At 36.7% G+C, this 25059-nt stretch overlaps 1 protein-coding gene across 2 annotated transcripts in view; it reads left to right on the forward strand.

Annotated features, from left to right (window-relative positions):
* Positions 1-25059, forward strand: part of SUGCT (succinyl-CoA:glutarate-CoA transferase) — a 661401-nt gene that overhangs the window by 59612 nt on the left and 576730 nt on the right. For both annotated transcript variants that reach the window (XM_081244435.1, XM_081244436.1), the window contains exons 7-8: positions 397-488; positions 22303-22446. In XM_081244435.1, coding sequence (XP_081100561.1) covers positions 397-488; positions 22303-22446 — 236 coding nt within the window. The remainder of the gene's footprint in view (positions 1-396; positions 489-22302; positions 22447-25059) is intronic.

A 25059-nucleotide genomic window follows, 5' to 3' on the forward strand; every position in this document is an offset into this window, starting at 1 on the left:
TAAAGGGAAGAACTATTACTCAACTCTAATTTATTGCCATGTGAGGATGTGAGCCTAGTTTTGAATGTATTTTCTGGTTTTCAAGAAAAGCCAGAAATTTGTATATTATGTGCTATCTCCTGATCCTTAAATGTTGGAAACTAAGTAAAAACATTTCAAAACACTCTTCGGGCCAGACAAAACATTTGTACAATGGGGATCTGGCCCACGAGTCACCAGTTTGCAACCTTCTGGGGTATAACACCATAATTAAATTTTACAGCCTCCTTCAAGGGATAGTATAGACCCAATAGTAACAAAATGCTGTAGGATTTCTAGATACAGATGGTTTTAACACACTATTGTACTGTTGCTCTCCCTGGGTGGTGCTGAATATATCTATTCTTGTTGTCTTAGGGTATGGTCAGACAGGTCCACTGTCTCAGCGAGCTGGGTACGACGCTGTTGCCTCTGCTATTTCTGGTCTGATGCACATCACAGGGCCTGAGGTAGGTATCCTTCTTTAGAATATTCATATTTTTTCCCCTATTTATTCCAAAGAGATTTTCATCTTTACTAACCCCATAGGCTTAAATATGAGTTAATTTTAGGAAAAAAACACGGAAAGTGAATGACGTTAAAAATGGAAATGTTTATTATGAATGTAATTGAGGCTTAATGTCATTATGGCCCCATGGAAAAGAACAACCTTTTTAGCAAGAAGCAATAGATCAAGTGGTGAACACATTTTCCATATATATTATATCATTCAAGCTTAGTAAAGGCACCTTTGTGTGACTTAGGAATATTCCTCGTGTGAAGTAGAATGGCTGACTAGACTAGTCCGTGGATGCCCATTTCTACCAGAGTACTTTCATTTGATGTATATACATAGTGGAGGGTTTCTTTTTCCCTCTGGAGTATTATAAGTGGTTGTTTATTTTAAAATTGTTACTTAATGCTCGGACATAGTTGTGTCTGATTGTTAATGCATTAGATTCTGACAGTGAAATAATTATTTGATTTTATAACCACATTCCTTCTCCATTGGTGATAGGAAGTTCCCCAAAAGTATATATAGATGACCAAAATGTGGATGGTTAGATCAAAGACTCTTAGAAAATGGACTCTTGGGGAAAACTAAACAGGCCGTTAAATAAAGTAAAAAAAAAGTGTGAAAGCTTAGTAAATAAAAATACTAAAAAAATCCACTTCCAAAACAAATTAGATTGATAGCCTTAAAAAACTTTTTCCAGTAGGTATTCCTTCCCTGAACCACTTTCTTCAGTTAATTCTTCAGGAAATATTGCTGCAGTGTTGGGATAAAATGAGGCAGAATGACCTCAAGTCTTTTATATCTTTTACAGATTTTACTTCTTTTTATTATTTTAAAGTAGGTGTTGGGATTTCAGTGACTTAAAATATATGGTCTTTTGTACTTTCTTTCTTTGTTTCATTTTCACAAGTCTTAGAAAGAATGTGTGTGGCTTTTCCTTACAATATTCAAGGACACCAATTTTCTTTCTATCCATTGAGAGAATGAAGCATGGATATACATCTCTTTGCTCTTTCCCATAGAGATACTTATATGGTCAAGACATTATTTTTGTGAGTGGTTTTATTTAATAGCATTGTACTCAATTGTGAATATGTGAAAAGATATGGGACTTTTAAATTTGTATATTCAAATATTAAAATGAATTAACTCAAAAACACCTGAGGTGGATGAGGTGAAAGCTTACTCCTTTAGTACACTGCGCTGTATTCTGACAGGGGTAACCACACAGCGTGTGCTCAACCATATTATTTATCAGTCAGTAACTCACCTCTTGTATTATCCTCAGGAGATTTTTGTCCTGGCTAACAAATAACAACAACACTAATTGCATGCTTACTATGTGCCAAGCATTATTTTAGGTACTTCACGTGTATTACATTAAATAAACTCGGCTTCCATATACTGTGTTTCTTTCACACGGACACATCTCTCACTTCTCAATTCATCCACCCAATGAATGGTTATTGTACATATACAGAGGGAATCCTCTGTATGCTGGCTACTATGGCAGTTACTGGGAATTAAACAGGCAACAGGTAGGCACGGTCCTTAAGTGGAGAAGACAAACACTAACAGAAAAGAAATATTAAACAAGTAAAAAGAGCTCTAAAGAAGATTACAGGATGCTACTGACGTATGTAACAGTGTGCCTCAGGCCATTTTAATACTTCCAGGGATTCTGCAAAATGTGGTTTGACAGCAAAGGATAAAAGCAGCCTGAAGAGAATCAGTCCATGCTGGGAGTCCTCCTTTAAGGAGTTGTTTCCCCCTGATATCAGCAGCATATGACAGTTCACTAAGCCTCTCAGCAGAGGTTCCGCAGGAGGGCTCACCTCTGAGAGCCCTGGCTAATATTTTTAACCAGCCAATGCTGATGCACTGTTGCCAGTTATATCATGTTGCGTATGAAGTTTTATCTACCTGCCCAGCTGTGTATCTGTGCTGTAGCGTAACTCCATGTTGTCAGATGACTGATTGGAACCCAGGCTTCCTCACCCTGTTCAGTGCAGCCTAATGTTGTCAGGATGGTTGGTCAGGAAAGGCTTCTCTGAGGGCCAGATATTTAAGGTGGGATGCAATTAAGCACTAACCTGGTGACTCTAGGGCAACACCATGCATGACATCTAAATGCTGGAGAGTCTGGTGGGTTTGAGGAGCTAGTCTCATTGGATTATTGTGAGCTAGCAAAGAAGAGGAAGAGTGAGGTTGGAGATGCAGGGAACTTATTGTTTATGGACCTGCTATATTAGTTAAGAGTTTGAAGAGACGGAAAGGTACTTTATCGTATATACATGTTTTTAGTGATGATCTAATATATTTCTGCCTGGAAAATGAGTGATGTTCCCAAAGTATAGACTATTATTATGATGAGAAAACTCAAAATGCATGGTTTTTCTGTAGTGGACTCATAATATTATTTTTATCCCAAAGGGGCATCAGCTAAATGTGTAATATAGGATAAAATCTATGAAAGTAGTCTTTATGGTGAGATTTAAACAAACTAGTTACAGTTACCTCCAACTAAATCTAAAATCTAGCCTTTGGGTAATGCTGTGGTATTGTTGGATATAATTCAGATTTGATAATGGAGAAAAGAGAACTGGCGTTGAGTACCTACACTGTGAGAGACCCATGCGCGATGTTTTCCATGTGCTTTTACGTTTTCATTCTTACATTGATCCTTCCAGGTGTAGGTAATGATAAATTCTGTAACAAGCTTAAGGGCTTAGGTAACTTGTACAGGGTGCCCAGGTATGTAAAATGCTAAAGCCATGCTTTGAGCCCAGTGTGCTTTACATCTTCTAGCTATATATAGTACCTTCTGTACTATAGCCACTCTCCATGCTGCCTGAAGAATGAAGCCTGATTTGTATTGTATTTGCATCTTGCTTATGCTTGCTATTGATATGATATGTTGCACTGTAGTGAATAGACCATTTGGTGGAGTGAGAAAGCAGTCAACTAAGAGTCTGGAGGCCTGACTGTGTCTCATTCACTCCTGTGTAATGTTTACCTGGCTGCCTGAAAGGGGCACCAGGAGGGTATAAGCCTCATAAGACCATGGTCTTTGCTTGCTCACTGTGGTATCTCATTGCCTAGAACAGAGCCTGGCACTTTCTAAGCACTCAATAAATAAATGCTGAATGAATGAATAAATGAATACTTGGCACTGTGCGCTGTGATCTGGAACATATCGTATAGCTTCTCTCCTTCGGTGAAGTGCATCTGGAAGTGATGTTCACACAGCTCCTCTTCCAGATACTGTAAAGAGAAAATAAATGTCTTTTGTAGAATGTAAGAGTATAAACATGTATAATGTAATGTAGTACCCATAAGAATCAGCAATTGCTTGGTATATCTGTAGATTCCTCAGTTCCACCCTCAGAGATACTGATTTGTGGGTAGAGCCCACAAATACGCATATTTAATGATGGCCCCAAGCACTTCTGTTGGAGATGGTTGTGGATCGCACTTGGAAACATTATGAGAGGTGTTATTATTAAAAATCCCTTTGCACAGACTGACAGAAGTTAATGACTTGTTACGGTCTATATATTATGTTTAAATTAGAGTCTTGTGCTCCAAATAAAATGATGTTCCATTATTTTTTATGTTCATGGCTCTATGCTAACCAGTTATTACTCAAAAGGGATATCATCTATCTATCTATCTATCTACCTATCTATCTATCTCTCATCTATCTAATTTTTTTAATGCATAGGGAATATGGAGAAAGTATTGAGAATGAAACCAATGAGTATGAGAGATTCTGGAAAGCAAATGGCTCAGACATATGTAATACATGTTCTAAGTAATAATTCACCTTACATTTAAACATCAAGGATTATATCAATCAATGAAAAAGATGTATTGACCATATGTGAATAGTATTGTTTTACATACCATAAAGAATTTAATAAGTTACTCTAAAAGTAATAATTTGATTGACTAGATTAGATACATACTCATGGAAAAGTTAGAAAATGATAGAAAACTGCATAAAATTAAGTGGAACATTATGTAGCAGGCAATATAGAGAACAGCAAGATAGAGAGTTTCTAATCCTTTCTTGGGAATAAACAGCCTTTGAAAGCCCTTGAGTTTTATGATGCTAGAGGCCTGGGGCTGGGGAATGTGTGTGTATGTGTGTGGGTGAGTGTTTGGGTGTGTGTGTGTCTGCATATGTGACGCTGACAACGAGGTAAGTTTTTTGCAAGCAGCCAGGAGGGGTAGATGTGTGAGGGCAAGGGGTATGGTGCCAGTTGTCAGCTATTTCTGTGCGAGCTTCCAAGGTAGGGAAAGCCTCTTCTTCAACTTTATGTCCTTGTGCCCCGTATAACAGATGCTCTTCAAAAATTTTTTTTAATTTAATTAATAAAATCTTCAAAATCTAATTTATGGCCTACATGGAATCTGTTGGAGAGAAATCACTATAACTTACTACAAGTAAAATATAAATGTGGCTCAGAGTGGGATTTCAAAAAGGTGGTGGGATTTGAGTTGAATGGTACCTGGAAAGGTGAATAGGATTCAGATGGCTTGAGGCATTCCTAGTGGAGATTGCAGAGTGAACAAAGATAGGGAAGTAGAAGGGAATCAAGCATACCTAAAGAAGAGCAATAGGCCAGCCACGGAAGAGCTGAGAGTTAAAGTTTCAGAGTAGTGGGGGAAACTTGATTAAGGCCGTGCTTTGGAAAGTCTTCAAGGTCAAGCCAAGAAATTGAGATGTTATTTGCTCACAGTGAAGTTAGGGAGGTTTTTCAGAAGGGGAGTGACATGATGAAAGCTTTGCTTCATAAGATTAGTTTGGTCCATATGTGCAGGATGGATTACATCAAGTTTACAAGCGATGCTTCTTAGATATTTATCTCCCCCTTTAAAAACTAAGGACACGCAAACAATTACACAAAAGGAAAATAGTCTTACATTGCTATCCAAAAGCACTGTATTGTATTTAGTTTGTATTTTTGAAGAGGTAATACATTCATATAATGCTAAATCTACAAGAAACAAGTATGTTGACTATATAATTTATCATACAAATCAGGACTCTTTTAAGAGTGAAAGAGAGCTCTCTATATAATAACCAGGTTTGTCTTTGTCACTCTGTATCTGAGTTTACAATGTAAATCTCCTTCCCTCTGTCCTCAGTTCACCTGCTTCTCCTCAGAGACAGTCAATGCTATCATTTTTCTTTTGCATCCTTTCAGAGATGTTCTACTGAAAAACAAGCACAATAGTCTTCCCCATCTTTTTTTTTTTTTAAATAAGTGGTTCTTTTTAAAAAAATATTTATTTATTTTAGTTTTGGCTGCGTGGGGTCTCAGTTGCAGGACGTGGGATCCTTGTTGAGGCATGCGGGATCTTTCGTTGTGGTGCGTGTGCTCCTCTCTCTAGTTGTGGCGTGCGGGCTCTCTAGTTGTGGCGTGCGGGCTCCAGAGCACATGGGCTCTGTAGCTGTGGCACTTAGGCTCTCTAGTTGTGGCTCACATGCTCAGTAGTTGCGGCGCACAGGCTTAGTTGCTCTGCGGGACGTGGGATCTTAGTTCCCCGACCAGGGATCGAACCTGCGTCCCCTGCATTGGAAGGTGGATTCTCAACCACTGGACCACCAGGGAAGTCCCTAACCTACTTATTTCTTAGGTCATTTCTGAGCCTGAGGTATCCTGTGCTCTAGCAATGGTTTTCATCTGTGGATAGTCATCTTCACCCCCACTCCAGGGGAGTTTTAAAATGATGTGTGGGATGGTTGGGTTATACTGGCATTTAGTGCTGGGGTAGAGATGAGTAAACATCCTTAAGGTATGGGACAGGCTCATGAATCTAGAATGTCACCTCCAAAATGCCAGTAGTGCCCCTATTGAAAGCCTTAACTAGATACACAGGACTTTTGTTCATCTTTTATGACTTGTTTTTTTTCTTAGCTTCCTTAGGGAAAATTTGCCACTTCTTTCTCTATTCTCCAATGTAATTTTCATTATGTTGCTTATTGTATGTCGATCTGTCTCTGACTTTGGAATGTAAGTGCCTGAATTCAAGGAGTGTCTTTGGGATGCTTTTTTATATCCCTAGAGTATAACACAGATCCACTACAGAGTTGGTGCTCATTGATTATTTGTTATATATGAATTTGGAATCTTTAAGGATTCAACTTCAGTTTGATAATAACAGGTTGATACATGTAACAATAGCTATAGCATTTGAGATTCCTTTTGGAGTTCTTTAAGGGACATACTTAAAAATAAAAAGAGAGTCTTCTGTTGGGTGGAACACTTCATGTAAGCCTCATACTCAGAAAATGTGAATAGGGAATTTTGGGGTTGTGACTGGAAAAATATGGTAAAAAATATTTGGAAAAAACATTCAGCTTGAGGTAACGATTAAAAGTCATTTAAACAAGTTTCTTCCTAATGTTTTTGCTTTCTGAATCTTATGAAAGAAAAAACCTCCCCCTCTTTTTTTTTTTCCTATCTCAGTAAGTGGTCACTTTTGAGATCATTGTGTTTGTTTTGAGTCATCATGCTTTGAAAAAGTGTTATAATCAGAGAAAATCCTAAAAAGAATGGCCAAAATTATCCCAGGGATATAAAATAGTTTCTCCAGTAAGAAAGTCTATAGGGACTGGATTTGTTTGCCATAGATAAGGCAAAGAAATGATTTGAGTGCCGTTTTCATCTGTTTTGGGGAGGACGTGGAAGAGTTATTTTTATTGTTCATAGAACAATGAATAAGAGAAAATGAGCTCATATCAGAGAAGATATTTTAGTTAGCTAAGTGAAGAGCTTTTGGACCATCAGGGTATTGAACCTTGCCATGCATGAAGAAACAGGTCATGTGGTTTCTGTTAGCATGGCAGAGGGGAAGATCCTGTCCTGGCTTGAAATCCCAGTCCCACATGACATCTCTGAACCTTGTTTTTTTCATTTGTAAAAATGAGAGTACTAACACACGTCCTGGAAAATGTACTCAGATTAGATGAGATAATGTGTAGGCAAACACCTGGGAAATAATGCTAGTTCCTTTTCCCTTTCTGGTGCATGCCCGGCATGTATTAGATACTCAATAATTGCTCTGTTTCCTCTGGAGATCTTTAAGGAGAGAGGGATAAGCATCTTCCTGGATGATTTAGAAATTTACCTGCCTAAAGGCAGGAAGTTGGACCAAATGATCCTTTGAGAGTTTTTCAGCTTCAGGAGTCTTTATGTACTGTTTTATTTTGGAAACTAATACAATAGAATTTCTTTCTCTTTTTTAAAAGTTCTTTTGTAGGAAAGATTGGCTAGTCAAGGATGTACTGTTTAATTCATACTGTCATTTTACACAGTAAAAAGGAAAATGCAGAGCCTCTTGAGTGGCTGTATGAACCATAGAGACTTTTGATGGAAAGTTAATGAGAGCTTAAATTCTGAGTTAGTAACTTCTCTAGGAGATTGGACTGCATGACAAATCACAATGTGTATTCTACACTCAAGCATTTTTATCTAAGTAAAATCAGGGTGAAGTGACTATAAAGGAGGAGGTTAAAGAGGTCCCTGAAAGGGCAATTGTGCAGCTTTGAAGAACTAAAGGGAAATAAGGTTTAGCTCAGTTAGTCTTAGTTCTGAGCCATGTTCTTCTCACCCATGTTGCCCCCTGGACTGGCTGTCGAGAACCATAACCCTGTTTAGTTGTAACTGAGGAATAGTTTCCACGTTAACTTTTGAGAAAATAGTTTAATTTCTGTCTTTCATTGCATGTTCAAGGAGGAGGAGACTTCTGCACTTTTGGCATGAAAAGTTCTAAAATATTAGGAGGATTAATATTTAAATCTGTGTAAAAACGATGCCTTTAAGTAGAGCCAGATGTACTTTTAGTCATCTCTAAGTCATTCCTTTTATAGACTGAGGATAAGCAAGTGCAAAAATAATAAATACTTGGCCTGAAGTCATGGTCACTGGAAAAGAACTTTGAACTTGTAATAAAGCTAACATTTGTGCTAGTAAATCATAATTCCTGTCCTGAGGGATAAGAAATGTTGAGAAACTTTTCACTACAGAACTATGGGATGTAATCCTACAAGGCTTTCAGAGCCTGATTGAATTAAGGATTTTCAGGTTTAGGCACACTGATTCTGATTTTACTATATACCAGAAGTCTTTAGAATTGCTTAGACAACTCTAAATGATACATAAATTCCCATGTCTTAGACCTAATGAAACAGAAACCTGGGATGGTGTTACTTGTATATCTGTATTCTTGAAAAGCCTTCTGAGTGATTCTGATAATCCACCTGGTTTTGGAATCACTGGTTTAAGTAATAAGAGGTACTGTTACTACCTTGTGAAAAAAGGGCATGTGGTTTCTGTTTCTTTTCTCCATCCATTGCATTCTGGCTTCCATAGCCCCCTCACCAATGAAATTGCTCTTGGGAGGGTTACCAGTGACCTCTTAATTGGAAGCTACAGTGGATACTTTTCCTTTCTGTTTGTTTATTTATTTATTTTTTACAGTAGGTCCTTATTGGTTATCTGTTTTAAATATAGCAGTGTGTGCATGTCAATCTCAAACTTCCAATCTATTCCTCCCCCCACATTTTCCCCCCAGTAACCATAAGTTCATTCTTGAAGTCTGTGAGTCTGTTTCTGTTTTGTAAATAAGGTCATTTGTATCATTTTTCTTTTAGATTACACATATAAGCGATATCATATACTTGTCTTCCTCTGTCTGACTTACTTTTCCTTTCTTATCTCACTTTTTTTTTTTTTTTTTGGTAGTACGTGGGCCTCTCACTGTTGTGGCCTCTCCCGTTGTGGAGCACAGGCTCCGGATGCGCAGGCTCTGTGGCCATGGCTCACGGGCCCAGCCGCTCCACGGCATGTGGGATCTTCCCGGACCGGGGCACGAACCCGGGTCCCCTGAATTGGCAGGCGAACTCTCAACCACTGCGCCACCAGGGAAGACCCTACATATGTACTTTTTATTTTGCTCACCTTATATTTCTATTGGGTAGCACTGTTCAATATGTTCCTCCTAGATAATATCTCAAACCTAGCGTGGTTCTAACTACCACACATAATGTTTTGGCTCTCGAATTTGTATCTTTCACCTAGTTCTTTTTCCCTTGGGTTTTAGGTTTGCATATTCAACTCTTGATTGGATATACTCCTTAAACTGAACAAACAAAAAACCAGTTCAGCAGACTTATTTTTCTTTTCCTTTATCCTATCTCAATTGAACTATTAACCCAAACTCAGAAACTTAAACTTCTGTCCAAACATTCACTAAGTCTGGGTTCTGCGTTCTAACTCTTGTGACCACTTGTTCCATCTTCTCATTCCTACTGCTGTTGACTTAGTTTGGCCTCTGATCTTTTTCATGAATAATTGCAGTAATTTTCTCCTTGGTTCCCTGCCTCAACTCTCAAACCTTATGATTCTTATGACTCCTCTCTAATCTACAAAGTGATGCCAGTGATATTTAATTTGTATTCAATAAAACTGACCTTGGAACTTTATTTTTCTGGAAACCTTTCAGTTATTTTCTATCATAGTTAGGGAAGCAAATAAACAAATAAACCTAACCTCATTAGATATATAATATTAGGCCTTCATGATTTGTCTTTGGTTGCTATCCAGCCTCATTTCTTTCTTTTTTTAATTTTTATTTTATTTATTTTTTTATACAGCAGGTTCTTATTAGTTCTCCATTTTCTACATATTAGTGTATACATGTCAATCCTAATCTCCCAATTCATCACACCACCACCATCCCTGCCCGCCACTTTCCCCCCTTAGTGTCCATACGTTTGTTCTCTGCATCTGTGTCTCTATTTCTGCCCTGCAAACCAGTTCATCTGTACCATTTTTCTAGGTTCCACATATATGCGTTAATATATGATATTTGTTTTTCTCTTTCTGACTTACTTTACTCTGTATTACAGTCTCTAGATCCATCCATGTCTCTACAAATGACCCAATTTCATTCCTTTTTATGGCTGAGTAATATTCCATTGTATATATGTACGACATCTTCTTTATCTATTTGTCTGTCGATGGGCATTTAGGTTGCCTCCATGACCTGGCTATTGTAAATAGTGCTGCAATGAACATTGGGGTACATGTGTCTTTTTGAATTATGGTTTACTCAGGGTATATGCCCAGTAGTGGGATTGCTGGGTTGTATGGTAATTCTATTTTTAGTTTTTTAAGGAACCTCCATACTGTTCTCCATAGTGGCTGTATCAATTTACATTCCCACCAACAGTGTAAGAGGGTTCCCTTTTCTCCACACCCTCTCCAGTATTTGTTGTTTGTAGATTTTCTGATGATGCCCATTCTAACTGGTGTGAGGTGATATACCTCACTGTAGTTTTGATTTGCATTTCTCTAATGATTAGTGATGTTGAGCAGCTTTTCATGTGCTTCTTGGCCATCTGTATGTCTTCTTTGGAGAAATGTCTATTTAGGTCTTCTGCCCATTTTTGGATTGGATTGTTTGTTTTTTTAATATTGCGCTGCATGAGCTGTTTATATATCTTGGAGATGAATCCTTTGTCTGTTGATTTGTTTGCAAATATTTTCTCCCATTCTGAGGGTTGTCTTTTCATCTTGTTTGTAGTTTCCTTTGCTTTGCAAAAGCTTTTAAGTTTCATTAGGTCCCATTTGTTTATTTTTGTTTTTATTTCCATTACTCTAGGAGGTGGATCAAAAAGGATCTTGCTGTGACTTATGTCGAAGAGTGTTCTTCCTGTGTTTTCTTCTAAGAGTTTTATAGTGTCCAGCCTTACATTTAGGTCTCTAATCCATTTTGAGTTTATTTTTGTGTATGGTGTTAGGGAGTGTTCTAATTTCATTCTTTTACATGTAGCTGTTCAGTTTTCCCAGCACCACTTCTTGATGAGACTGTCTTTTCAGCCTCATTTCTTATCATACCTTCCCATTCATTGTTTGCTTCAGTCATCCAAACTAGTTGCAAAGTCTTCTCCAAAATTATAAATCAATTTTTAATATATCTTAAAAGAGTCATAGACTTCTTTGAGGATTTGATGAAAGCTATCAAACGTCTTCTAGGAAATTAACATACAGAATTTTTGCATATAGTTTCAGAGGGATCTTGGAACACCTAAAACTGGGATAAGAACTGTAGTTTATATCCTTTTATTTCCCAGGTATTCCTTCTGCATTGTAGGCTAGTTTTCTTCTTGGTCATTTGTAAGCCTTGATCTCTATTCTGCTAATAATTATTGTGTAAAAAATCACCTTGAAACTTAGTGACTTAAAACAAGAGCAATCAGGGCTTCCCTGGTGGTGCAGTGGTTGAGAATCTGCCTGCTAATGCAGGGGACACGGGTTCGAGCCCTGGTCTGGGAGGATCCCGCATGCCGCGGAGCAACTGGGCCTGTGAGCCACAACTACTGAGCCTGCGCGTCTGGAGCCTGTCCTCCGCAACGAGAGGCCGCGATAGTGAGAGGCCCGCTCACCGTGATGAAGAGTAGCCCCCGCTTGCCACAACTAGAGAAAGCCCTCCCACAGATATGAAGACCCAACACAGCAAAAATAAATAAAATAAATTAATAAACTCCTACCCCCAACATCTAAAAAAAAAACAAAAAAAACCAAGAGCAATCATTTTATGAACTCTCATAGTTTCCATGGGTCAGGAGTTTGGGAAGGGCTCAGTTGGGTGGTTCTGGCTTGGGGTTTCTCAAGCAGTTGCAATCAAAGCAGGAACAGTGGGGGTTGGAGCAGTTTGGGGCTGCCAGGCATCTCCCCATCTAATCTCAGGACTTTTTCACATCATCTCTCTGCATGGGCTAGTTTTGAGCTTCCTTACAGTATGTGGCCTTAGAGCAGTCAGACTGTTTATATGGGGGCTCAGGGCTCCACTAACACAAGTGTTCCAGTAAACAAGGCAAAGTCACCAATACATATGTTCTATGACATAGTTGTGGAGGTCATGCTGTAACCCTTCTGCAAAATTTTATTGGTTACAAGCATGTCACAAACCCACGCAGAATGAAGGAGAAAGGAATTAGACTCCATCTGTTGATGGGGGCAGGGAACGTTAAGGTACTAAAAGGGCATGTGGAAGGGGATATTGCAGCCATCTTTGGAAAATACAATCTGTCACAGTCTCTCAACATGCTGCAATGCTACGTAAAGAGCAGGTGGGATTTAGGCACAGTCTTTCCACTTGGTGGAGAAATCTGCTAGTAACAATGGACTTTTTGTAGCTTTAAATGATCTTTTCTTGGCTTTGCCTGTGGCAAAAATTGGTTATGGACTAAGCTTTATGATCTCAATATAAACATTTTCTACTCTTAGTGTCTGAACCTAATTATCAAAGAGAGAACCAGAATGAAAGGAACAGAAAAGCTATCTCTTGATACATTAGATAGCAATTTTGAGCAAGTAAAAAAGGATATGTTTTCCACCTTTTAAAACTTGTATCTTAATGACTTGATAATCCATTTGGATGAAACAAATGTACTGCCCTAGACAGCAGAAAGTTAAATGTTCTCCTATGTGCTGATGGTTTATTATTGTGTTCCAAGACTGGCCTTAATAGGTCACTGGTTCCATCTAATTTTTGTCATAACTAAATAAGACTAAAATAATTCTTTAAACCAGATCATCTGCATTTATTTGGCTTATTCTGGCAACTCCATGCATGTAGCCACCACAACTACACAGAATGATTCTATCCAGTTTATCTTGGAGGGTTCAGGAAGCACTGTATTGGATAACTTGTAACACTGGTGTAGAAAGATTTTTCATTCAAAAGTAATTGCATTCAAAATCCATAGTGTAGTTCTTTGAGACATCATTTATTGATGAGAAATGAAAATTAAATGAAATAGGTAAAATTATAGGACAGGGAACATCCTCAAGAGTTCATCTGTTTTGTTGCTTCTAGGTATGGCTTACCTAAATCATACCAGAAATAGACAACTCTTATAAAGGTCTGGAGCTACTTCTGGAATATGTAAGACTGAGTTCAGAGGAGGCCTGTTAAATATAGGATTGACTATATGCTGATCTTAGTGGGTGTGAAAGTTGTTTTGTCTCAGAACTTAGAGACATTGATGTTTAGATTTGTTTTTGCTTTTCTCTGATTCATTAGCACTGAAAGCTGTAGCACAGAAAGTATAACTAGGAAACTTTTTCTTGAAGAACAACATGGAAAGAAGCAAAATAACTTTTCAAATAGTTTCTTAGGCCATCCCTTAAAATATCACAATTCCCCAACCATCCATTCCATTTTCTCTCAGTCTAACCCTATTTAAACTCAAGAGGACAGCCAGGCTAGATGATATTTTGGGCATCTCACTGTGGGAGCTAACTCAGAATAATTTAGATGGTATTTAATCTCTGGACAAGAAAATAGTATGTTTGGTGTGTTAAGGGATCTTTGAAAATTTGTAGTTTTGTCTACAAAAATTTTTTAAATTTTAAAATAAATTTTTATATTTATTTATTTATTTATTTATGATGTTGCTGTTGCTGTTGTTGTTGTTTTTGGCCGTGCTGTGCAGCATGAACGATCTTATTTCCCTGACCAGGGATCGAACCTGTGTTCCATGCAGTGGAAGTCTTAACCACTGGACCGCCAGGGAATTCCCAGTTTTGTCTACCTTTTTAATTTAGCAGGCTCCCAGTGAATGGGTTCTTCCAGTTATTTTCTGAAAAAGGTTTTGGTTTACGTTTTTCAGAGTGGTAAAAGCATGTTTTTCTGTAGATGCATTCGATTGCTTGCCATTCACTTAAATTTTGTAGAACAAACCAACCCATATCAAAACTGATTATTTCTTAATTGTAGTTGTAGAAATGACAAATCAACTCACTCATTTAAAATTTTTGCTTTCTAGTGATTGTCTGTAAAGGAGAGATGATGAATATTGGAATTATTCATGGAGGCAAGGTGGTAGTGAAAAGATCAGAAGCTTTGGGGTCAGAATTTCTGAGTTCCAGTTCTAGTTGTACCATTTGCTCTCTGTGACTTTGACAAGTTAATTCATCATCTAAATGTTTCTTTCATAATCTGTAAGATGGAGATACTATTGGTACTTACAGAATTCTTATTGAGAGTTAAATGTAACAGCATATGTTAAAGCACTTTGAAGAGCATGAAGTTGTACATGACATTATGGACATGCAGGAGACCCGAAGCTAGCTTCTTAGTGGTTTACTAAATACAAAATAGTTAAGTATCCAGACCTGGTCATGAAACCTTAAGGAAGGTAATTGAATCCAGTAATGTGGTAGAGGCAGTGGACTCAGGGTCACTTGGGGTCTCCTTCCGACTTAGCTGCTAAACGCTTGTAACATCTTACGATATTTAGGTAACCTTGCTGTTCCTCATCTGTAACAAGGATTGCTTGCTCCTAAGCGTTGTGCAAAAAGTTAGGTACTGGTTTTAAAGTGCAGTATAGAATTTTGCCTTCCTTAAGTCTGATACCTCTAAGTTGTACCTTTAATGTTTGGAAGGGTAGAAAGTTTTAATTTATTATCAGAAAGAAATTCTTAGTATTAGGTCAGCAAGCATCCACGTGGGATCCAGAGAATGGCACAAGTCAATTTGTTACGTTTTCTGTTGAGTCGCCTATCTGGTGTGGCAGGTGCATCAGGAGGATGGACTCTTCTCTCCCTCATCTTCTTAAATCTTTCTTAACTTCCCTCCTTCTGGAATCCCAATTTCTTGTGTTTGTGGCTTCTGACTTGTGCTCTGTCGAGGCTGAGAAGGAGGTGTGTGGGTGGGAGGTGGGGTGGAACTTTGAGCCTTTCAGGATGTGATTAAGAAAAATGATCTTCCTCTTCCAGGCTCTAGGTGAACATTCTAAAGACTTTCTCTTGTTGGTATTGTGCAACACTGTTAGCCTAAATGAAGTGCATTACAATGCTAGCTCTCTTTTCTCTGTCTTACCAGGGATCTGTTTGCCGGTAAGTAGCAGAGACTGATCTCTTAACAACTGTATACTTTCCTGCTTCTCTGCCTCCATTGATACGGGGACTTAACTATAGGATCCTTTCAAGTTCTAAAAATATGTGATTTAGGTTGGAGGACTCCATAATGTCACTGAGGCACATAGGTGATAGATTTTGTTATGTCTATTTATAGGTGAAAAAGTGAAGGCACCTACTAGTAGAATTTACAGCTTTGAGTTCCGTGTTTTAGCCATTCAACAGAACTTCCTTCATGTAGGGGAAGTGTTACTCTGTGAAAATTTGTATGTAACTGTGCTAAAAGCATATTCTTTAGCATCAGTGAATGGCTCGAGTAGATTTTGTGCTTGGAACAGAAGGTTCAGATACTGTGTAGTTCCAGAGTCTGTGCTCATCAAGTGTGAAGGCAGTGACTGTGGTGTCGCTAAAACCCTTCTTTGATGTGAATATACCACCTTTTGTTCTCTGTGCTGCTCTTTCTATTTCTACTAAAGATACTTTTCCTAACTAGGGCTGCAAGTCATACTTATGGTGGCTTTCATAATCAAAATATTACTGTCATATTAAGAAGCTTAATTTCCTATTGATTTCCCCCCAATTGATTTAATTTAACCCCTCCCTCACCCAATCAATAATCCAAGTCTATGAATTCAAATTTCTAAGTATCTCTTGAATACATCCGTTCCCTCTTTCCTCTGTCCTTGATTGAGGTTCCCATCTTGGCTCTCTCCCCTGAGCCCCTGTCACACCTTTCTGATGGGTCTTCTAGAGCACTACACCAAGTATCTTGAAAAAGTCACATTTGTGCAGCCTTTTACATTCATAAAAAGTTTTTTTGTACACCTTTTCTTATTTAATCTTCATACCAACTGATGAGGTTGATTTTTTTATTAGCAAGATTTTACAATTGACAAAAAAACTAACAAAGGCTAAGAACTTGCCAAAGGTTATGCAGTTAGTAAATAGTAGAAGAATTCATATTTCGGAAAATAGATCATTAAAAAATTCATGTGCCCTAGAGTAAAAACAAAATTTTCTGTAGATTACATTTATATAGTGAATGCCTCATTTTGAAATAAAAATATGACATAGAGACATGGACATATTTAACAATAACTTTTTATTTTGAAAATGAAGCCAACTACTTTAAAAAAGTTTTAACATTTTTTGTTGTTTTATGAAGTAATTAGGTTGAGTAATATGATTAAGGAGAAAAATTCTTGGTGACTTTTCAAATTCATGCCTCTTTATTGAACGTGTGCCAGAACCGATTTAAAGTTTCTTATGTACTTTTTAACCAGATGAGGTTTTAATGAATAACTTAGAAAAACACGTCATTTTTCTTTTTCATTCATTTGGCAAACTCTGAAAGTAGTGAGAATAGATATGGAGAAATGAATGAAATGTTAAAACAGTCTTAAATTGTGTTGGGGAAATAAACTTTTTAAATTCTTAATTTTATAATTTAGGAGATTGTGATGTAAAGGAAACAAATGAACACCTTTCTAGGTGGTTACCTATTTTTTTCCCCTTCTTTAGAGATTGCATACTTTTCTAAAAATAAAAACCATTTTGAAATTGTCAAACTTTATTTTCCAAAGAATTAATTCAGGTTCTACTTATCAACTTTAAAATTTTAAAACAATTTTGTACTTACAGAAGAGTTGCAGACATAGTACAGAAAGTTCCTATACCCTTCATCCAGTTTCCTCTAATGTTAACACTTTACAAAATCATAGTACAATGATCAAAACTAAGAAATTAACACTGGTATGATTCTATTAACCAAACCCCACATTTTTTTCAGACTTCCCTAGTTTTTCCACTAATGTTCAGGTTTTACCTGTAATGAGTTTTTGAAAACATGAAAGAATGGGGGATGAGAAAATAGATGAAAATAACATTGAAACAGTGAGAATGGAGAGATACACAAATGAATATGTAAAGTGAATGATCGGGAAGACTCTTAATATTTTTATATTATACTTTGTCCTCTAACTATAACTCTGTGTCTTAACTCTTAAGTAGAATCTTCTTTTTCTTGTACTTTTGTTGATGAGAGGCACACTCATTTTAGTTTTATAGGAAAATCATCATAAATTGCTCTTACAAAAAGGTTACATTAACTTATCAAAAGAACCGAATACACTTAAAGCAGTTTCTAAGTGACCATGAAAAACAAAATTCTACTATTGATTTCTAGAATTAAAATTTAATAAAATAAAAATTTTACTTCATTTCCAAAAGCCTACTTATAAGTTTAAATCCACTTCTTCCAACAAACTATGATGAGATTCTAGGGCGTATTGCTTAACAAGGTCAGTTACCCATTTTTCCTCAAATATATTTTTGCTGAAGATTGTGAGTGATGAATTCCTATACCCATTGACATAAAAAGTACCGCCCCATTTATCCCAGATTTGAGGAGAAGAGGCACATTGGTTAGTACTGTCACGGCATTAGGGCTCCTGTGGAGCTCCAGATGGGAAAGGGGAGTTTGATTCCATGAGAACACACAGCCCCTTCTCTGATTCTGCCTGATTGCACCTGGGAAGACCTAGTCACTTCACAGCCACAATGTGGTTCTCTGTGGGATTTTCTGCTTACTAAATGGTAATTTATTTTCACTTTCTTATTCCTCTGGCATGCTGACAATTCTTAGATGACAGGAATATGATTATAAGGGATTTCCAAAGTATGAGCATAGTCATCTCTGAATTACAATAGAATACAAATGGTACATCTTCTTTAATTATCGCCACCAAGCAGCCTTGAATGAAATGTAACTTCTAGAGTTCCCACTAAATACATGTTCTTTAGCAGGCCTTTAAAAAGATTTTTTAAATTTATTTTTATTTATTTCTATTTTTCTGCTTTAATTACCAGCATTATAATGGTATTTAAAAAATAAAACAGCTTTATGGAGATATAATTCATATACCGTATAATTCACCCATTTAAAGTGTACAATTCAGTGTTTTTTTTTTTTTTTTTTTTTTTGCAGTACGCGGGCCTCTCACTGTTGTGGCCTCTCCAGTTGCGGAGCACAGGCTCTGGACGCACAGGCTCAGCGGCCATGGCTCACAGGCCCAGCCGCTCCACAGCATGTGGGATCTTCCTGGACCGGGGCACGAACCCGTGTCCTCTGCATTGGCAGGCGGACTCTCAACCACTGCGTCACCAGGGAAACCCCAATTCAGTGTTTTTTAGTATATTCACAGAGGTGTGCAATCAACTTTAGAACATTTTCATCATCCCCAGAAGAAACCCCAGGCCCATTAGCAGTACTCCCTATTCCTACTTGCCCCCAGCCCCCAGTTCTACTTTTTCTCTCTGTGGTTTTGCCTATTATGGATGTTTCATAAAAATGATACTGTATAATATGTGACATTTTGTGACTGGTCTTTCTCTTAGCATACTGTTTTCAGAATTCTTCCATGTTGTAGTATGTATTAGTACTCTGTTTTTATTGCCTGAAATATCCCGTCATCTGGCTGTACCACACTTTATTTATCCATTTACCAGTTGATGGACATTTGGGTTTCTTCCACTCTTAGGATATTGTGAATAATGCTGCTATGGAAATTTGTGCATATGTTTCTTGGGAGAACATATGTTTTCATACTCTTGGGTATATACCTAGAAGTGAAGTTTCTGGGTCATATGGTAACTCTATATCTAAGTTTTTGAGGAACTGCCAGTCTTTTTCCACAGTGACTACACCATTTTACAATCCTACTAGTGGCATATGAGTTTCGATTTTTTTCACATCCCTGCTAACACTTGTTATCATTTCTCTTTTTCATGAAAGCCATTCTAGTGGGTGTGATGTGATATCTCGTTGTGGTTTTGATTTGCATTTCCCCCGTGACTAATGATGTTGAGCGTCTTTCAATGTGCTTATTAGCCATTGGTATATCTTCTTTGGAGAAATGTGTATTTAAACCCTCTGCTTATATTTTAATTGGGTTGTCTTTATTGTTTTGAGTTATAAGCACATTGTGGTTTTCATGTGCATTTCCCTGATGGCTAATGATGCTGAACATCTTTTCATGTGCTCAATGACCATTTGTAGATCTTCTTTGGAGAAATGTCTATTCAATTCTTTGCCCATTTAAAAAAGGGTTATTTGTCTTCCTTTTGAGTTGTAAGTATTCTTTATAAATTCTGTTTATAAGTTCCTTATCAGATATGTGATTTGCAAAAACTTTCTCCCATTTTTTATCTATTCATTTCCTTGATCATTTACTTTGAAACACATGTGAGTTTTATTTTCATGATGTACCACTTATCTTTTTTCTTTTGTTGCTATTAGGTGTCATATCTAAGAAATCAATGCCAAGTTGAAGATCATGAGGATTTACTCCTATATTTTCTTTTGTTTTATAGTTTTAGCTCTTACATTTAGGTCTATGGTCCATTTAGAGTTAATTTTATATATAGTGTGAGGAGGGAGTCCAGCTTCATTCTTTTGCATTCTTTTCACCAATTTTTGAGTACGTTGTTTACTGTCCACATATTTTTGAGTTTCTCAAATATGCCCGTTATTGATTCTAATTTCATTTCATTGTGATCTGAGAATATATTTTGTATGAACTCACTCATTTAAAATTTATTTTAGCTTGTTTTCTGGCCTAGGATATGGTCTGTCCTAGAGAATGTTCCATGTGCTCTTGAGAATGTGCATTTTATATCTATTAGGTATACTTGGTTTATGATGTTGTTTAAATTTTTTATTTCTTTTTTGATCCTCTATCTAGTTGTGCTGCTCACTATTCACTTTTCAGTATTGACATCCCTACTGTTATTCATGAAGGATTTATTTCTCCCTTCAAATCTGTCACTTTTGCTTTTTGTATTTTGGTGGTTCAATTTTTGGGTGCATGTATGATTTTAATTGTTACATCTTCTTGATGCATTGACCTTTTCCATTATAAAATCTCTCTCTTTTTCTCTAGAGCTTTTTTTGTTTTAAGTTTATTTGTCTGCTATTAGTATAGCCACTCAAGCATTCTTATGGCTGCTGTTTGCATGATATATCCTTTCTCATGCTTTTATTTTCAGCCTATTTATATCTTTGAATCTAAAGTGTGTTAGCAAGCCTCTTTAAATTAGTATTTCACTGAACATATTTGGCACAAATGGTCATTTTTAACAGTGACAATGTTGTCTCTAATATATGGATGACAATATTTATTTAATGTTCATACATGTCATGCTATTATTCTGGATAATGTATTGATATTTTTAGAATATTGGGTATAGTCTCTGTTTTTCAGGAGACTTAAAATGTAATATAAAGGATTTATTATATGATTTGTTCCTACTGGTCTGAGAAGTATAGAAAACTTCTCAAGAAATGTGATTATATTAATATTACAGTAAGAAAGCAGATGATTTCTATAAACTTAAATTTGAACTTACCTCTCACTTTTAATACATTAAATAATCTTAAATCCAAATGACGGTATTAATTTTAAATTTATGGATTCACGCCACTACAAGTTTTTCCAATAATAATAGTTAGAAGGCCCCCAGAAGTTTCCAATTTTTATGGCACTATCTTCCTTGACATTGTGTTGAAAAGCAGGGAAAAATAGTTTAGTCGCTATACAGTCTCACTTGCTTTAAACAAATTTAGCTGTCTTGTAAGATGATTAACATAGTTTATGTATGGGCTTCAGAAAAGGAAAAATTAGCTTCTGAAAATGACTGAACAACAGCTGGAATTAATGAATAAGGAAGTGAATGAATGAATAGATCAACTAGGTGAAATATAGGTTTTTTAGGCATTATGTGCAATGAAAGACTTGGCAGAATTCAAGGTAGTGAAAAATAGGAACTATCTGATACAGCAATGATTAATAATAATGTTGATGAAAAATTTGATAGCTAATTTTTATAGGGCACTTACTGTTTGCCTGGTACTGTTCTAATATCTTTACATATGGGTCAAGGATTGGATTGTCAATAAGACCGACATGAATCGGTATCAAGCTTTACTTGTAATTTTAAGGATTCAAGCAATAAAAAGGCACAGGAGAAGCAGAAGGAGCTCCTGGACATTGAGATAAGCCCCCAGTGCCTTTCTTCTCACAATAACAAAATTCTCAACCCCAGAGCAGTAGATAAGATCTGAAATGGAGTTCATGGGTTACCTCATATTACACTAAACTGATGGGCTATTGGAACATTTCCATTTTATACCCAGATAGTTGCATAGCTCATGCCTTATGCCCCATAAATCTATAGATGCTAGGTTTCTTCACCGTAGTAATTCTAAAGCAGGAGTATCCTGCTAAAAGCCTTTTATATATAAATACTGTCTGTTTTTTTTTTTTTTTAAAGCAAATACCATTAGTGTATTTGCCAGTTATTAGCACGCTTATAAGGAGATTAGACCAGGTCTTCTGCCCTCTTCTTTCCTGGGAGAACCTCCTAAGCCAACAAGAAAAAAAATACTTCTTTAACTCTTTCCTCTCCAACAGATTAACTCATTTAAATTCAAATTCACTTATTTACTTTTTTTGGTATAAATAATGCAAAATAGATTAAGAAGGAACTTTAGACATGTTTTTAAAAGTCTTTTATTTCATTTGGTTTGGTTTAGTTTGGTTGGTAGGGGGTGGGTTCAGAAAAATAATAAATATACAGCAAATGTAAATATATCCTTACCACCAACAGATATCCACAACAGCAATTTGTTGTATTTCTTGTGTGTGTATGTATGTGTGCACATGATATACAATTCTTTCTTTTATTTGACCTTAGGATATTTGTGAACTCATATGATGGTTTTAATTTTCAGTTTCTCTGTTTTTCTCAACCTAACCCTCAAATCAGGATGGAGATCCAGTTCGTCCAGGAGTGGCCATGACTGATCTTGCCACTGGCCTTTATGCATATGGAGCCATTATGGCTGGATTGATACAAAGATATAAAACCGGAAAAGGACTGTTCATTGATTGTAACCTACTGTCATCCCAGGTACCAATCCAAATAACATTTTAGATAGTGGCATAAAAACATGTATCTCTGTTACACTTTTTCATACCAAATCCTGTGGTCCCATGTGCAAAAACAAAAAACAAAACAACAGAATTTCCCCCACCCCCCAAAAAACAAAACAACAACAGCAAAAGCTGTTCTGTTTTGGTGTCCTTGATATTGTCATATTAAAATAAATGGACCACGAAGATTTTGTTATAATGTAGACATTGCTGTTGAACCAGAATTTTAAAGACTGTTTTTATTAGAATAGGTCTATTACTGTTTTTGAGACAGGAGTACAGTTGTTTCTATTTCATTGTCATGCGAGCTCTGTAACTTCTTTTTACCAGAGTTTATTCATCTTTTTTGTGCTATGGACCCTTTGGGTAATCTGGTGAAGTCTGTGGACCTTTCCTCAGAATTATGTTTTTAAATGCATAGAATGAGATACTTAGGATTATAGAGGGAGCCAATTATATTGAAATGTAGTTATTTCAATGTAAAAACCAATTTTGTGTTATAATAGTACATGTGATGTTTTATTAATACATTAAAACAGGATATCTGTTAGTGGATTCAATAACTGTTGCAATTTTGAGGTAATGTTGAGCATGAATAATATTTTGAGATATCTACAACTATAATATAAGAAAATATGTAGAATATGTACTGGTGATCAAGTCATACTTAGGTACTGCTAATACTCCTGTGGTTTGTTGTCTACATTCATAATTGAAAAAAATGCTAAATTTTAGTTAGAGGTTGATGAAAATAAAGATATAATTTTTTTTCCGTTCAAGTTAATTACTTCCCAAAATTTTTACCATAAGCTCCAGATTAAGAACCCTTGGCTTAGATAGCTGTCAGTTACGTTATACTAAATACTAAGCTGGTGGAATAAAAGGGTTAACTTACTCCCAGATTGACTCTTTGCCTCCTTTTCACTGGATCAGACCTAGATGCTGTACCATATGTGGAAGTTGATTTTGAATAGGTAATTTTTCAAGGAGGGGAAAAAAACAAAATATCTTACTTGTACAAGGAGACATTTTACTGTGGGAAAAATTACTTCATAGACAAAGACCTCAGTTGGGAATTTCAGATTTAAATGGCATACATGGGAAAATAGTAATCTTGGAACTCTGCTTTGGAGGTTTTTTTCTTTTAGACAAAATTAAGGTAGTGCGTAGAAGTAAAAAAACATTAATACGATTGAAGGTGAAATACTATTCATGAGTTTTCAACACTAGCTTTGAGTCATAGTCAGGGTTTTAATGGTTATAATAAAAGGCTAAAAGAACTCTCTCTCCAAATGAATGATCTCTCTTCTTAACAGAGAAGCAGATGTCAGGTCTGGGAAGAAGCTGAAAGTTTGTTCCTTCCTCCCCTAATTTTATAGCTGTAAGGAACCTGAGGTAGGTTAAGTGATTGGGTAAAATTGCACATCCAGTAAATATGGAAGCCGTGAAGATTTCATAGGTGTGTCACCTGTGCAGTCACAGAAGGCACTAGGCTTAATTTAAATGCTCTGCTGTCACTGCCTTGGAATTCTTAATCTTTTTTGAATGAGAGGCCCTACATTTTTCATTTTGCACCAGTACTCACAAATTATGTAGCTGGTCCTGTATTTGGGGCTCTGCTTAGGTCTTCAGATCTCTACCCAGATTGCTTTTCTTATAATATGTCAATGATGAATTAATTAGCTTTGGAAAAAATTCTCTTGTAGAGTATTATAGAGTTGAATTCTCTTCTAGCACCTAACACAATGATTCACAATCTGGAGGTGTGTGGTTCCATGGGGGTGGGCATGGAGGTGGGTGGAATCACTGGTAGGGCTGTTTCAAAGTGAGGGTACAGTAAATGCAAACTCATGCACACTTTGGTTGTGTGTCTATATTTGTTGTTCATGCTGCTCCTTGAGGCTGTAAGTTCCATGTGTGCAGGAATAATGTTTGTTCTTGCTTACAGCGGTATCCTCAAAGCCCAGCCCAGTATTTGTCAAAAAGCAGGTCTAACAATCTTTGGAGATCAATCAGAGAACCACTGTTACCAATGGGTATGCCTCATAACCCTTAAACTTGCTTAGGGAAAATTAGAAAAAAGTAGGAAATCATCGACTTAGGATAAGTCCTCGATAAACAACAAATGATGAAATGATTTGCTTTTGGCAAACATGGTAGCAGTGATTTAGCCTATTGTGCTGTAGCTAACCCAGTCAAAGGTAGCTAAAATTATTAGTGTATTTAAGGCTCATTAGCTACCTTTTTATAATTGACATATAGCATTATATTAGTTTCAGGTGCAAACATAATGATCCGGTATTTGTATGTATTGTGAAATGGTCATCTCAATAAGTCTAGTTAGCATCCATCACCATATATAGTTACAAAAATTTTTTTTTCTTGTGATAACTTTTTTTTTTTTTTTTTTTTTTTTTTGTGGTACGTGGGCCTCTCACTGCTGTGGCCTCTCCCGTTGTGGAGCACAGGCTCCGGATGCGTGTCCCCTGCATCGGCAGGCGGACTCCCAACCACTGCGCCACCAGGGAAGCCCCTCTTGTGATAACTTTTAAGATCTACTCTTTTAGCAACTATCAAATATGCAGTATAG

The sequence above is a fragment of the Mesoplodon bidens genome, assembly GCF_964165515.1.
Source record: "Mesoplodon bidens genome assembly, chromosome: 9".
Taxonomy (NCBI): domain Eukaryota; kingdom Metazoa; phylum Chordata; class Mammalia; order Artiodactyla; family Ziphiidae; genus Mesoplodon; species Mesoplodon bidens.